Raw genomic sequence first — 16,440 nt, forward strand, 5'->3', positions numbered from 1 at the left:
TAGCAAAGAAAAAAATTAACACATCAAGGCCATGAAAAAAAACGACAGATTGAAGAAGACTAAAGAGATATCACAGGCAAAGACACTGTGTGGTCTTGGATTGGATCCTTCACCTATAGAGAACATTATTGGGACAACTAGCAAAATTTGAATGGGGTTTGAGCATTATTGAGCATTAGTTGACAGTAATGTGTCAATGATAGCTTCCTGATTTGATGATTGCACTATCTTCTTAGGAGAATGTCTTTGCTTATAGAAAGATGCACTAACATTTGTGAGGGTCATGGAGCCATGGTCAGCAATCTATTCTCAAATAGTTCAGGAAAAATATTATCTGAACTACTGCAACTTTTCTGAAAGTTTTAAATTACATCCAAAAAAAGAAAAAGAAAAAAATGAGAAATATACATTAGATAACATTTCTTACTTGATTATAAAAATCCAAAAGTTTGTTTAAAAAAACTCTCTCTCACTTATTCCTTGGTGTGAATGCAAACTGGCACAATCTCTAGCAAAATTTTATGCCTTTATTTTTTTATTTTATTTTTTTTTTTAAAGGAAAGACAGAGAGAAGGAAGGAAGGATAGAAGGAAGGAAGGAAGGAAGAAAGGGAAACATTTTTAAACATTTTCTTGTTTTATTGTATTCTGTTTCTCCGTTTTTGTTACATGGGCTGGGGCCGGGAATCGAACCGAGGTCCTCCGGCATAGCAGGCAAGCACTTTGCCCGCTGAGCCACCGCGGCCCGCCCTGCCTTTATTTTTTAATCCATCAATTTCACTTCTATAAACCTATACAAAAATATACTAGCAAAAATATGAGAAAATGTATGCACAAGGCTTTTTTCATATATAGATTTAGAGAAGCTGTAAATTTACAAAGCAATCACTCATAACATATAGGATTCCCTTACACCACCTTACCACCACCTTGCGTTAGTGTGGAATAGTTGTTAATATTAATTTAAATAATTGAACTATTTTTAATAGTACTTGCCTTTGTTACCATTGATGAAAGAATATTAAAATAGTTTTAGTTCTTTTCCAATTTTGATGCTTTTATTTCTTTTCTTGCCTAACTTATCTGCTAGAACATCTAGTACAATGTTGAATAACAGAGGTGATAGTAGGCATACTTGTATTGTTCCACATCTTAGAGAGAATGCTTTCCTTCTATGCCTATCTTTTAAAATGTTTTTATAACGTAAGGGTACTGGATTATTTTTTTAATGCTTTTTTCTGCATCAATAGAGTTGATCATGTGATTTTTTTTCCTTTTGATTAGTTAATGTGATGTACTACAGTAATTGATTTTTTTTTGTGGAACCACCCACACATAACTGGAATAAAACCCAGTTGGTCATGGTGTATAATTCTCTGAGTGTGCTACTGGAGTCGATAGGCAAGTATTTTGTTGAGGATTTTTGCATCTATGTTCATTAGAGAAATTGTTTTGTAATTTTCTTGTGGTATCTGTATCTGACTTTGATATTAGGATGATGCTTCCCACATGGAATGTGTTAGGTAGTCTTCCTCTCCCTTCAATTACTTTGAGGAGTTTGAACATGATTGATTTTAATTATTTGTGTAATGATTGGTAGACTTCACCTGTGAAGACATCTGGTCCTGGTTTTTGATTACTGCTTCAATCTTTTTACTTGCAATTGGTCTATTGAAGTCTTCTATTTCTTTTAAAGTCAGTGTACGTTGTTCATATGTTTCTAGGAATTTATCCATTTCATTTAAGTTGTTTAATTTGTAGGTACACAATTGTTCATAGTATCTGCTTATGATCCTTTATATTTCTGTAGGGTCAGTAGTTACACCCATCACCCTTTCATTTCTGATTTTATTTATTTGCATCTTGCCCCCCTTTTTTTTCTTTGTCAGTCTAAGCTAGCAGTTTGTCCATTTTGTTGATTGTCTCAAAGAACCAATTTTTTTTCATTCTCTCTATTGTTTTTTTATTTTCAATTTCATGTATTTCTGCTCTAATCTTTGATATGTCCTTCCTTCTACTTGCTTTGGGATTAGTTTGTTATTTTTCTAGTTCCTCTCAGTGTGTCATTAGGTTTTTTAATTTTAGCACTTTCTTCCTAAAATGTAGGAATTTAGGGCTATAAATTTACTCTCAGCACTGCCTTCACTGCATTCCATAAGTTTTAATATATCGTGTTCTCCTTTTCATTCTTCTACAGATATTTACTGATTTCCTTTGCAGTTTCTTCCCTGACCCACGGATTAACTGTGTTATTTAAATTCCATATGTATGTGAATTTTCCAGTTCTCTGCCTGTTATTGATTTCCAGCTTCATTCCATTATGATCAGAAAACGTGCTTTGAATAATTTCAGTCTTTTAAAATTCGTTGAGACTTGTTTTGTGACCCAACATGTGTCCTATCCTGAGAATGATCCATGAGCCATTCCAAAGAATGTATGCCCTACTGTTTGGGAGTGCTATGTTCTGTTTATGTTTGTTAGGTCAAGTTCATTTATCATCTTATTCAAGTTCTCTCTTTCCTTATTGATCTTCTGCCCAGGTATTCTATTCTATTGATGAGAGTGGTATATTGAATTTTCCAACTATTATTGTAGAGATGTCTGTTTCTCCCTTCAGTTTTGCCAATGTTTGCAACATGAATATTGCGCACCCTGTTAAGTGCATAAATATTTTTGATTGCTATTTCTTCTTGGTGAATTTCCCCTTCTATTAATATATAGAGTCCTTATGTGTCTCTTAGAACATTTTTGCATTAAAGTCTATTTTGTCCAGTAATAATATATCTACCCCACCTCTTTTTTTTTGTTACTGTTAGTGTGGAATATCTTTTTCCAGTCGTTCACTTACCACCTATTTGTGTCTTTTGGTTTAAGTTTCCAATTGGATGACGGAAAAATTTTGATATTGAGTTGTGGTGATGGCAGCACAATATTGTGAATGTAAGTAACACTTCTGAATTATGTATTTGAATGTGGTTAAAAAGGGAAATTTTAGGGTGTATATATGTTAACAGAATAAATGTATTTAAAAAATCCATAGAACTGTACTATGCAGTGAACCGCTATGTAAATATGAACTATGGTTAAGTATAATTATAATAATATTATTTCATATAACATAGTTAGAACATTAATGCAAAGTATTAATAAGAGAAGATAGTATTTGGGGGTATATAGGAACCCTGTATTGTCTGAGTGATTTTTTTATAAACTACAACTTCTCTAATTAAAAAAAAATGGACAAAAAGAGATGACAACTAAATGACCAGGATATTTTTTTAAAGGTGAAGATCCATTTTCAGCCAAGAGGGAATAAAAAATTCCCTCTCCCTAATTCTTGATTAGATTTATCTTCCTACTTGAAACAACCAAAGGAAAAAAATCAAACAAAAAAACAATGGATTTTGGACACTGAATACCAAGCAACAAAAGACAGTGATACCTGTAGAGTAATTGAGAATGCTCTACAATCTCCCTGTTCACTGTCTTTAGAGTCCCAGGTTACTATGCAGGGAGGAAAAACTCAGACAAACCCCAGAAGATTCCTTGGAATAGAACACATTGAGGAGAATCTAGGGAGACTAAGGTGACTCGAGTTCACAGCACAGACTACCAGAGAGAGAGGGCTACTAAGAGCTGTAGAAAATCCCCCTTTAAAATTTGTTTATTGGTCATTAAAGGTATATGAGGGAACTACTATCAATGAACAACCAGAAATGTACATTTTAAAATATCACTTATGATAGCATAAAAATACAAAATACTAAGGAATAAATCTGACAAAGAATATGCAAGACCCATACTACAAAACATTGCTGAGAGAAATTTTAAAAGACCTAAACAAATGGAGAACTATACAATGTTCATATGTCAAAAGAGTCAAATTTGATAAGATTTTCATTTTCTCCAAATTTATGTGTTGATTCAACACAATCCCTATCCAAATCCCAATAGGACTTTTTTTTAGAACTTGACAAAAGAAATTCATTTGGGAATTCAAAGTATCTAGAATAGTCAAAAACAACTCTGAAGAAGAAGAACAAAGCTGGAGGATTAGCATCATCTAATTTAAAGACTCATAAATCTACATAGTGTGACATTGGTATAATGATGGGCAAAGAGATCAATAGGACAGAATAGAGTCCAGAAATGGATCCACTCATATATGGAAAAGTGATTTTTGAAAAAGGTGCAAAGGCACTTAAATGTGCTAAAGGATAGTCATTCAACAAATGGTACTGGAATATTTGGATATCTGTTTGCAAAGAAATGGGCTTCAATCACAAAAAAAATAAACTCAAAGCACTTTAAAGACCAACATGAAACACTACAGCTCTAAAACTTCCAAAAACAACACAAGAGAAAATCTTGGTATCCTGGGTTAGTCAAGATATTTTAGATATGACATAAAAAAAGAATACCACATAAAGAAAAAAACTGGGCTTCTTCAAAAGTGAAAACATCTTCCTTTTGATAAACACTGTGAGGAAAGTGAAGATAAGCTATAGACTGAGAGAATATATTTGTAAATCATATATCTGATAAAGAACTATAACAAGAACATAGAAAAACCTCAATTCTCAATAATAAGAAAATATCCGGGCGGGCCGCGGTGGCTCAGCGGGCAAAGTGCTTGCCTGCTATGCCGGAGGACCTCGGTTCGATTCCCGGCCCCAGCCCATGTAACAAAAACGGAGAAACAGAATACAATAAAACAAGAAAATGTTTAAAAAATGTTTCCCTTTCTTCCTTCCTTCCTTCCTTCAAAAAAAAAAAAAAAAAATAAGAAAATATCCCAATAAACAAAAGATTTGCAAAATCATTTCCGCAAAGATATAGATGAGGCACATAAGTATTTAAAAGATGCTCAATGCCATTAGTTGCTAGGGAAATGCAAATTAAAACCATAATGATATACTACTACACGTCTATTAAAATGGCTGAAACTAAAAAGACTAAACATACCAATTATTGTTAAGAATGTGGAGTAACTGGAACTCTCACACACTCCTGGTGAGAATGCAAAATGGTATAATTATTTTGGAAAAACATTTTGGCAGCTTTTTAAAAGTTTAAACATATACCTACCATATGATCCAGCCATTAAATAACTACATATTTTTCCATAATGATTAAAAGTATATTTATTTCCAAACAAAGACTTTTACACAAATTCTCATGACAGTTTTATTTCTAATAGCAAAAAACTAGGAACAACCCAAAAGTCCATTAACAGGTGCATGGATGAACAAACTAGTATATCCATACAATGACATACTACTCAGTAATAAAAAGAATTGAACTATTAATATACTTAACAAAACACATGAATCTCAAAATGATAATGAAATTCAATCCAAAAAAATAAACTCAAGATGCATTTTTTAAAAAGTCCCCAAACTGCATATGCTATGATATCATTTATTAAAATTCTAAAAAAATGCAAATTAACCTATAGTAAGAGACAGCAAATAAGTAGTGGCCTGAAGATGGGGAACAGTTGGGGTGGAAAGAAAAGTATTACAAGGGGCACAAGGCAACTTTGAGGGTGATATTCATTCCTTTGTTTTATTAGTTTCACAGGTGTATACATATGCCAAAATGTATCAAATTATACAGTTTAAATATGTTCAGATTAAAGTATGTCAATTTTACTTCAATAAAGTCTGTTTTGAGTGAAAAGACCTCAAGCTCCTTTAAAGCAAATGTACAGAAAAAGAGACACACATGAAGACAAGCATAACGACAATCAGTAACACAAAATAAAATCTTTTTCTGATTTCAGATGGACAACCCACAGATACAAAATAATGGGACTTACTTTTTCTTCCACATACAGAGACTGTAATGCTATTATGTGACTCAACTAAGCGGTGGAGTTTTACAGATTGCTGAAAAAGAAGAAAAAATAGAGAAAGGCTTATTGATTTGAGTATAGTTTCCAGGTATTATTTATTAAGATGCTTCTTTAGAGGTAGAGCACTGTCTTGTTGCCAGCTGAATGTACTGGCTAGAAACGAAGGACTGAGTACCCTACTACTCACTTGAAAAAGTGTCCAACTTTTATTGCTCCTCACCCAGAAATAAGTATACATTCTTTAATAGGAAGGAATATCCCAGCTTGCTCTTTCCATCCAAATGGATTTTTAAAACCACAAGGTAGTGTTTAGTTCTTTAAGTAGATGGATAATCTTTATCATTTACTATGTCTAGTTTACCTAAATTAGCTTCAAGAATGAAGCATTATTTCCATTTTGGGATCCCCCACATCAGACTTCCTAAGGTATAACTTTACAAAGAGTTTGGTGGTTCCCTCTATTTCCTCAGAGTCTATGGTTCTAATATTTGAGATATTTGAGACGCTGAGAGTGAACTAATAAGAAGAGAACAAAGAAAAATATGATAAAATTATATTTAAGTCCACAATTATTGAGCAACCATTATGTGAGAGACCATCTACCTAATTTTGGGGGATAAAGTTTCCAGTCATTTAACATAAAAAAAAAGTTATTTTTTTATCCCGACTTTGTCATTTAAGAATCTCCTAGCTTCATATAATTTAGATATCCCATTAGTGACTTAGGAATGATTACTAGAATAAGATAAGGTCAAAGCCAGAGTGCTATTTTATTAATTCAGTCTTTTATTCATTCATACATTCAATCAACAAACATTTATTGAGCAACCTTTATGTGCCAGGCACTATACTAAGAGAAGGGGAGAGAATGGTATACAAAAACAGAAATGGTTCTTGTCATCAAATAATTTACAACCTACTGGAAGAAATACAGTCTAACCAAATAATTTTACCCAAGTAATTACATATATAATGTATAATTACAAACAGTGGCTAAAAGGAAAAATAAAAACAGAGGTGATTTTGGAGCAAATATAGCAAAGGGAGTCAAAGTAAATCTTTCCTGAAAGAGCAACATTTAATCCAAGACCTAAGTAGAAGTTATTAGTCAAGGGGTTGAGGACAGATCACAGAGATGAAGAGAAAGGACTTCATCTCAATCGTCAAATGTTCTGGGGCTGGGACAGAGTGTTTTCAAGAAACAAAAGGAAGAACAGTATAGCTGGAGTGCAGGAGACATGGGGCTGGGTGGGTGAAATGAGGCAAGAGAAGTGGACAAGGGCCCTCGTTAGAAGTGCAGATAGAGCAGTGGTCATCGCAGGGTGAGCTGAGGATTCCTGGGAGTTCCCATGATCTTTCGCAGGGTCTGAGAAGTTAAAATTATTTTCACAATAATACTAAGACGTTAATTGCCTTTTCCAATCTCATTCTCTCACAAGGTAACCTTGGAGTTTTCCAGAGCCTAGATGATGTGTGATTTTGCAACAGACTGAATGAAGAAGCAGTTACAAGAATCCACTTGTCATCTATTAAGCCAGATGTTAAAGAGATTTGTAAAATAATGCTATTCTAACTAATTTTCATTTCATAAATTATAGTTATTTTCATTAAAAATATATTTTATGTTACCATGTAGTGAGTTAGTATGGTTATTTTTAAATGAATTAATAAATATTTTATAATTCTGTTTTGATATGGTAAGTATTAATAAATACAATCCACAAAAACAAAAATTCTTTGGCTCCCTCAGTGATTTTTAAGTGTGTAAAGGGATTCAGGGGAATAAACTTCTCAGAATGTAAACTTCTGAGATACAGCTTAAAGACCATGATAAGATGTAAAACTTTATTGTAAGAACCATGGAAATACCCGGAAACATTTTGGTAGTAAGAGTACAAGAACTTTATGTTCAGGTTGGATTTTAAAACTATGGCTCAGTCTGTTGTATGGAAAGGGGGTTCCAAAAGTGGATGCATGGAGACCAGATGGGAGGCTCATGCCAGACAAGAGATAATGGCAACCTGGACCACAAAAGTGGTGAGGATGGAAGAAAGTGAATATTGGCAAGTATATTTAGGATGGGAAATCAACAGGACTTGGCTGTGGGATTGAAAGGGAAGACGTGACAACAAGATGTTTGGCTTGTGCAGAAGAATGGACAGTGGTGTCTGTTTCCAAGTCAGATAAGTTTGAAAGAGCAGAATTGGGGAGAATTTTTGAATTGTTGTTAATATGTTAGGATTAAGGTATATTTGGATAGTAAAATGCAGATATCAAATAGGTGGTTGGATCTATCAGTCTGGAACTTAAAAGAGATATTTGGATTTGAGATCTGTGTAAATTTAGACGTTAGTATATACCTTTGTAGCTCGTTAGCACATGCATTTGCAAAAATAATGAATAATCTCTCTATGTACTCAAGAAAAGATCAAGACATTAATTTAAAAATCAAGGTAGGAAAAAAGTGATCATGCTATCTATAGCATAAGAAAGAAAAATAAAATATATGCATTTGTATTTGTTTGTAAATGCCTAACAATTTTTGAAAAAATACACAAGAAACTAATAAAAGTGGTTATACAAGTGGAGGGAGCAAACAGATAGAGCCTTTACACTGTATACAGTTTTATATTACTTTGATTTTTAAACCATTTTAATATGTTACTTTTTTTTTTTATTTTACAAAGGCCAGGTGGAGAAAGATGAGCTGTCAAAAGAGAATGAAAAAGAGCAATTGGAGAGAATGGAGTGTGTGTTTCATTGACGCCAGAAGGGAAAAGTACTTCAGTAATAATGGAACAGTTAAAAGCATCAAATGTAGCCGAGAGATTTAGCAAACATTGTACTGAAAAATAAAGTTCATTTCAAGAAGAAAATCATATATAAAGTCAAAGGAGCAAATGAAAAAGAGGTCTTAAAATTAGTAAATTAAAGGCAAACAAAGACTATGAATAGACAGTTAACAATAAAATAAATATAAATAGTTTAAAATATGGAAAAATGGCCTACTAATATTGAAAAACACAAAATTAAAATTGTAGAATGTCCTCTATTATCGAGAAGAGTATAAATTGCTATGGATTATTTAAGAGGCATGTTGAAAAAATATACAAAATTGATGTACCCAGCTTATGACTAAGTAATTCCAGTTATAGGAATTTTATATCTCTAGATCTATAAAGATAATTATATGTATACATAATATGCATGCACATACATATGTATATATATATGCTTGTACTTTTATGTGTGTTTGGATGTATGTTTACTGTATGTATGAAAATAAATATTTTCTAGGATGCTTGCTCTCTGTAGCACTGTTTGTAATAGCAAGGCTAGAAAAAAAACTAAATGTCTATCAATATAGGGCTTGTTAAAAAATATTTTACCTTGGGAATAAATTTGTGCGGATACGTTAGGGGAAAAATATAAGGTACAGAACAGTCTATAAAGTATATAGACTGTTTTCATTTGTGTAAACTGAAGTATGCACATAAATGTATTATTTCTGAAAGAATACAGAATGTCCCAGTGTATGCCTCTTACATGGGAAACTAGACCCTAGGAAAACTAAGGTGGGAGAAATAGGTACTTTTCATTCATGCCATTTTGTTCTGTTTGAATTTTTTTATCATGTCCATATATTTCTGTTTCAATTAAGAAAAAAAGTAGCTAATTTTAAAACACTTTTTTTTTAATTTTAAGACTATTGAAGATTATAATGGCACCCTTTAGAATTGTTGAAATAGAGTTCTAAGAAAGGAATCCAGGGCAAAAAGTGAGGAGATAAGTAAATGAAAGAATATGATAAGCAAGAAATTTTGCTATAAAAGAAAGAAGAGAGATGTAGTAGCTGAAGGTGGAAGTTTGGTCAAGAGAAGGGATTATTCTGACTGATTTTTTTTTTTTTAACTTGGGAAAAGCTTGAGGATGTTTCAATGCCAATGAGAAGGCTCTTGTGAAAGGGAGAAAGAAGGACCATTCATTACCAAATAAGCACAGTGAGAAGGTGGGAGAGGATGTCATCCCAGGCACGTGCAGAGGAGCGCACCCTTCACTGCCAGAGAGATCAAGGCAGGAAGGGGGGTGGAGACATGGATCATGTGGCAGCTGGAGAATGGAAGTTGAGTGAATTCCTCTCTTATGGCTTCCATTGTCTTTGTGAAATAAGTGATAAGATTATCTGCTGAGTTAAAGGCAAAGTGGATATGCGAAGACGGGCATCACAGAGAGATGAATTGAAACTGTAATCTTGGAGAATAGGAGAGCACCTAGACCAGAGAAGCATAAAAGGTTTTCCTAGATGAGATTGGCAGTTATGTATTTATAGTGCAATCAACCATTCTGCTCCAAGTGGTTTTCTCCCAAAAGCTCCCAACTTCCCTGGGAATAGCAAAAAGAAAGCTAAGAGTTGGACTGAGGTTTTGTCAGATGAGTACCAACCAATATAAAGGCCAAAGGAATGACTATTTAAAAGAGACTCCCACCTTCCACCCCTGTCCCATCATCTTCAAGCTCCATCAATATTATCTGCATGTGTTTGTTCACCTACTCATGAGTTACATATACTTGCATATTCTTCTGGCAGGTCAGGGGTAAGCTAAAGGGAGGGAATAACTAACTTGAAAGGTTAGGAGTTGGGATGGGAGGAAAGGGAAGCACTAACACTTGCAGTCATTGGTGATGGTCCAAGCATTGTTCTCCGTATGCACAAATGTGTCTCATTTAATATGGAGTGGGCAGTGACTATTTCATGACTCTCCTTTCTAACCAAGTTCAATAAAGTCACTATCTGACCCTTTCTGAGCACACAGACCTGGTGGAAAAACTCACCTCTCTGAGGTCATATACAGTCAAAGCTATGGAAATGACAGACATGATTATGATGGCAAATGCATATTCCTTATAGTCTTCACTAAACCACAAACAGACACTGAAGAGTTGAAATATGTAAAATGGATTTAGAACCTGTTGGCAGACATAAAAACAAGAAGACAAGGAAATATTTAGGCTTCACACCTAGCTATTCATGGATTTGTTTGTTTTGTTTTCAGAATCATTTCCATGCCATTAATCATCCCACACAATAGCCTTATTCTTATTCAGCAATTGCCATGCGTCACACCTTGCACTGAGCAACTTTAGCTGCAGCTGTTCATTTAATTCCCATAATTATCTAATGAAGCAGAAATTATTACTTATCTTCATCTTAAAGATGAAGAAATTGAGCCTTAGATCTGCATAAACTGCCCAAAATCGCACAGCTGAGCTCACCACAGAGCCAAGGCTTGAACCCAGGTAATTTGACTCCCAAGCACTTGCTTTTAATCGCTGTCACACTTTATAGAGTTAAGTTTCATGTGTCATGTTGACCAGGACCGTTCTGTGAGGAGCAGATGCTATCATCTGCATTTTACATTTGCTGGTCTTCAGAAGGACAAGGTATCAAGTTCATAGTGTTAAACTGACTTATAGTCTATTGTTCTTTTCTATAATAAAATGGCTGCCATATTTGAAGCCATTAAAGTACTTTAGATTCATGGATGAGTTAAAGAGTTATTTTCTCCTAAGTGTAGAGCTGAGTTAGGAACGTTAAGCTGTAATTGAGCATCTAGAACACAGTGGGAGAAAGGCAATGTTAACTCCAACGCTGTAATCCTGCTTTGATCAAAAGCATTTTGTGTCCTTACTCAAATTCCCTTGAGTTGGTTTCCATCTGCCTTTAAAACAGGAATGGTAATTCTGATTAGGGAAGAGGCACACAGAAACTTTCTTGTGGGTTTGTTTAACTTTCTTCCATGCCTGAACGCTTGCTGGGAAATACTGAGAAAGACACTTGCAGTTTTTCTAGCGCAAGCTTTTATTAAGGTAAGGTGAGATGCAGGTGGAGAGCAGGGGAGCTTCAGAGTACAGCTGAATGAATGTGGTTTGAAAACAGTGATCAAAAAATGAAAAATGATAAGCCCAGTGATTGAGTGAAAAAGAAAAATTTAACTTTGGAAATGGTGGCCAAGTCTCCCCTCCCTAGTGAGAACAACACTACTGGGATTGATGGAAGAACAGATGTACTTCCTCCAGCAATTTTGAAGGTTGAGGCAATTTTATCTGTCACTCATAAGAAAAGGATTTTTGTTATTCTTATTTTAATTTCTCAAAGTTGAAGCAGGGTAGGTAACATAGTACTTAAAAAGCAAAAAGAAAATAATCGTGTTCATCTAGTCATTAACTGAAAAGCAGACACATGAGTGTCATGTCTTATATTGTATCAGACAATGAGTGCAAAAAAAGGACTCCTTGATAAAGAATAGAAAGAGATATGAAGAAAATATTCTTGACGTCTTTTAAATTACGGTTACATGTCAACAAGTAGCACTCCTGTTCATTTGACTAGAACCAAGCTTCTCCATTTCCTATCCAGCCAAACAGGGAACCAAGACAAAATGCTGGTTACCTCTTTGATGAGCAGTTTCCAAATTGGAGTGATTTCAACATCGATAGTATTTGGCCCACATATTAACCTCCTACGGGGAGAGATCACAGATCACTTAATCATTTGTAATAAAAGTGAAACTCATTTTCTCACCCATTCAAAAAGACAGGCCAATTCTATGTTCATTTTCTCACTTTGGGATCAATTTATGCCTCTCTTGTTATATAACGTTCAACCCTCTCAAAATAACTGGTGTGTGGTGGTGGGGTGGGGTGACAAATGCAAAAAAAAATTTAAGCATAATTATATTGCTTTTATTGAAGTAGACTCTCTCCCAAGTGGCTCAGTGACTCATTCAGGTAGTTTCAGGGTTGGTAGTTTCTTTACTATCTCTTCCCAACTCTGACTCCCTGGGTGTGGGATGAAGGACTCATTAAGAGAAAATCGTTTTGCTGATAAGGAAATACTGTACTACTTTCCTACCCCTGATCAGACTTTCTGTGAAGGTGTAGATTTTTTTAAATATACATAAAAGTAAAAGTGTTAAGCTCTCAAAAACAGTTCTAAACACGGGATTGTATGATCTTCTAATTGAAGACCCAGAGAGGTGTTCTTCTGATTATACAGAGGAGGTGACACTTTATTTTGTTGTTGAGAACACCACCACTCTGTCTGTGCCCTTCACGTCAGGTCAGAAGGCTTGGGCAAATGTATTAGAGCAGTGCTTCTCAAACTTTAATGTTTATAGTTATTAATTGGTGATCTGGTTAAAATCTAGATTTTGATTCCTAGGATTGGGGTGTGGTTTGAGAGTCTCCATTTCCAAAAAGTTCCCAGGTGATGCTGATGTTGCAAGGCTCTAGGTCTCTGCAGAGTATTGAAACATGGTTGGGGGTAGGGAGGGGGAAGGAGTGAGAATCACAGACACCTAGGAAAGACTTCATAAAGTCTTCCTCCTCCTCCTTTCTTCTATTGGGAAGTTAAGGTCCAAAAAGAAAAGGTATTTACTTAAAGCCACTTAGTGAATAATGACAGCTTCTTGCCATTAAATCCAGTCCCCTTCCTAAACCTTGTTCCTCTGCCCAGTAACTGTTTGGAATTGCAGAGCTATATATCATACATGACATTCTTCTGATGCTCCACGATAATTATTTGATTCTGTTATCATGGTGTGGTACATGGTTCCTGATTACAATCAAAACCAGCTCAATATCATTATTATAAAAATCATAAGAAGTATTATGTACAACAGAAAGAGCACTAGACCCCATTCAGAAGGTGTGGAAGTCAATTCTTACTCGATAATGCTAACTTCCCAGCTGTGTGACCTTGTTCAGACCACAAAATATCTCTGAGCCTCAGAGGTCTCATCTATAATACTGTGAGGGTGGTGATAGCTATTCCACATTCCCCACAAAGTTGTTCTGAAGATAAAGTGAGATAATGTGTGTGAAAGCATTTTATTTTAATAATACTAAACAGAGAATTGCAACATTCTCTGGTATTAACCAGTTAAGATAACTATTTACTGGGCTCTCCATTTGACTAATTAATAGCAGTTCTTTTGAGCTGATATAGACATACTAAACACTGTACCTTATGTCTTGTTCTTCTTTTGTTAGGCCTGATCCAAATTTTAGATGTATCTTGGCAGAAGTGAGCCAGGCTTCCAAAGAGCTAAAACAATAATAATAAGACATCCTTAGCAATAATATTTTTGAAATAACTTTTTTTTCATCTTTGGATGCAACTGCTGAAACAACTTACCCAATTTTCTGGAACTGTCCTTCTAAGTTGTCCCAAACATATCTTATTTTCTGCACCTTTATGCATCTTACCTTCAAAAGAAGAGTACCAAGTTTGAGGTTCTGAGAACACACAGAATACAGTTGCTAGAAAAATTTTTGTGGCAGAAACAAAGTTAGAATACTAATATACTGTCCTACAGTTTTATCCTTTCCTATAATAATATTTATAATGACTATTTATAATATGTATAAATGAATTAACACTTATCATGGCCAACTATAGGGATTTAATTATGAATAAAACCCAATCCTTGTAGCCCACGACTTCGCCACCAGAGAAGGAAAAGAAGTACATTTATTTTATTTATTTTTTTTTTTTTGAGAGAGGGAGGAAAGGAAGGAAAGACAGAGAAGGAAGGAAGGATGGAAGAAAGGGAAACATTTTTAAACATTTTCTTGTTTTATTATATTTTGTTTGTTTGTTTGTTTTTTACATGGGCTGGGGCCGGGAATCGAACCGGGGTCCTCCGGCACGGCAGGCAAGCACTCTTGCCCGCTGAGCCACCGCGGCCCGCCCAAGAAGTACATTTAGAAACAAGAAAACAATGCCATATAATCAAATATGATATGTGTCAAAGATATAAAAATATACTAAACATCAGTATATTTACTAAATATACTAAATCTATATTTACTAAATTTACTAATATACTAAATGTCAGATAACAGAAAACAACCTGGAGGAGATGACATCTGAGCTGCAGCCTTGAAGGATTGGAAGGATTCTGCGAGGATGAGGGGGAAGAGGGTTGAATGAGGCTCAAAGAGGTTTTTATGCATAAGTTATTTTAAGCAGCAGGTAGACCTGTTTGTTTGCAGAATAGGGAAGGAAGCTGGAAAGATTAAATCAGATTATGAACAGCATTAAACACTAGAATAAGGTACATGGGTCTTTACCACATAGGTAATGGCCTAGTGGAGTAACCTACCAAAGAGAGAGCAAACAGGTTTGGCTGAAGGAGAGAGATGAGATTATTCCATTAAAATGCATGCCAGGCAATGAGGGCCTGTAGGTGTTGGCAGTGGATAGGAAAGGAAAGGTTATTGCTTGTGACAATTGGGTCATCTTGCTTCTGATTCCTTTAAGCAGTTTTATATATGAATCTGAATTTCCATTAGCTAGTGATTTAACCAACTACAGAGACAAAAAGTGAGACTGCAATACGGCAAAGGAGCAATGATTATTAGACACAGTTTGCTGGTTGAAATCATCTGGGAAGCTTTAAACCTGGTGCTTGGGTCCTGACCCCAAGAAATTCTGATTTAATTGGTCTAGGGTTCTACCCAGGCATAAGTATTCTTTTAATTACTCCAGGCCATTCTAATATGTAGCCAAAATTGAGGAACACTGTTCAACTTCCTTTTGTCTCTGCTCTGATATTTGTGCCCTTGAGAAATTAAATTAAATTTACCCATGCCAGTTTCTTTGTATGTAAATTGAGGCAATTGGATATTATTTCTGAGATCCACTTCAGCTCTTCTAAATATGTTCTATGTTTATGAATATTGGAGTCAGTATTATCATATGATAAATTCTCAGAAGATATAGCCTGTACAAAGTAAGTCAATACATTTCTTGTTGAATAAATAAATGAATGCTTTCTAAAACCACGCATCAACTAGAAATACAGCTTAAATCCCTAAACTCAAAGACCTGGATTACCTCGAATGAATCATAACCCTACTCAAATAGTATACGTGTGTACATACCTACACACATTCCAAGTTACCAAGTAAAGTGTTTAAAAATCTCCATTCTCAAAATTTTACAGAATGGGCTTATTTCAATGAGGTTGGTTGCAAAATAACTTTTTATTAAATAAATCCCATTTTCCAACTGATTTTCAGTGTAAAATTGGAATCCTTTGGCCCTGGACATGAGTCTTTCTTCACAAACTGCAAATGAGAGGTGAGGAAAGAGTATCTGAAAGCAGCAACCCCAGGGAGTGCCACCCATCATGGAGCATCTTGGAACCAAACCTTTCTTCCCTCACAACTCCCTTTCCTTTGCATTATTCTCTGCAATTTTGCAAATAGAGCTGGATTGTAACCACAGCTACTGTTTATAGAGTCATTTGAGGCTTTTCATATGTTATCTTTTTTTTAATCATCCTTTGATAGGGTAATTATTATGTTCATCTTCACTTTGTACCTGATGTCATTCCGATTGAGTAACTCACCCAAGATCACACCAATTAAGATACAAGGCTGTAATCTGAACCCAAGCCCATCTGGCTCCAAGGCCCAAAGCTTCACAAAGAATATAATATTCAAGCTAGTCTCAGAAGAAAATCTGAAAATTTGCTACCTTCAAGGATTCATATTATATCACATTAGGGTTGTCCA

General features: G+C 34.8%; 1 protein-coding gene across 5 annotated transcripts in view; it reads right to left on the reverse strand.

Annotated features, from left to right (window-relative positions):
- ATP13A4 (ATPase 13A4) overlaps positions 1-16,440 on the reverse strand; it is a 143,699-nt gene that overhangs the window by 66,628 nt on the left and 60,631 nt on the right. For 3 of the 5 annotated variants that reach the window (XM_077117894.1, XM_077117896.1, XM_077117897.1), the window contains 5 exons: positions 14,054-14,124; positions 13,883-13,963; positions 12,308-12,377; positions 10,690-10,824; positions 5,821-5,890 (listed from right to left, as the gene is read on the reverse strand). In XM_077117894.1, coding sequence (XP_076974009.1) covers positions 5,821-5,890; positions 10,690-10,824; positions 12,308-12,377; positions 13,883-13,963; positions 14,054-14,124 — 427 coding nt within the window. The remainder of the gene's footprint in view (positions 1-5,820; positions 5,891-10,689; positions 10,825-12,307; positions 12,378-13,882; positions 13,964-14,053; positions 14,125-16,440) is intronic. The other 2 variants (XM_077117899.1, XM_077117898.1) reach the window with 1 other exon arrangement.

The sequence above is a fragment of the Tamandua tetradactyla genome, chromosome 10 (genome assembly GCF_023851605.1).
Source record: "Tamandua tetradactyla isolate mTamTet1 chromosome 10, mTamTet1.pri, whole genome shotgun sequence".
Lineage (NCBI taxonomy): Eukaryota > Metazoa > Chordata > Mammalia > Pilosa > Myrmecophagidae > Tamandua > Tamandua tetradactyla.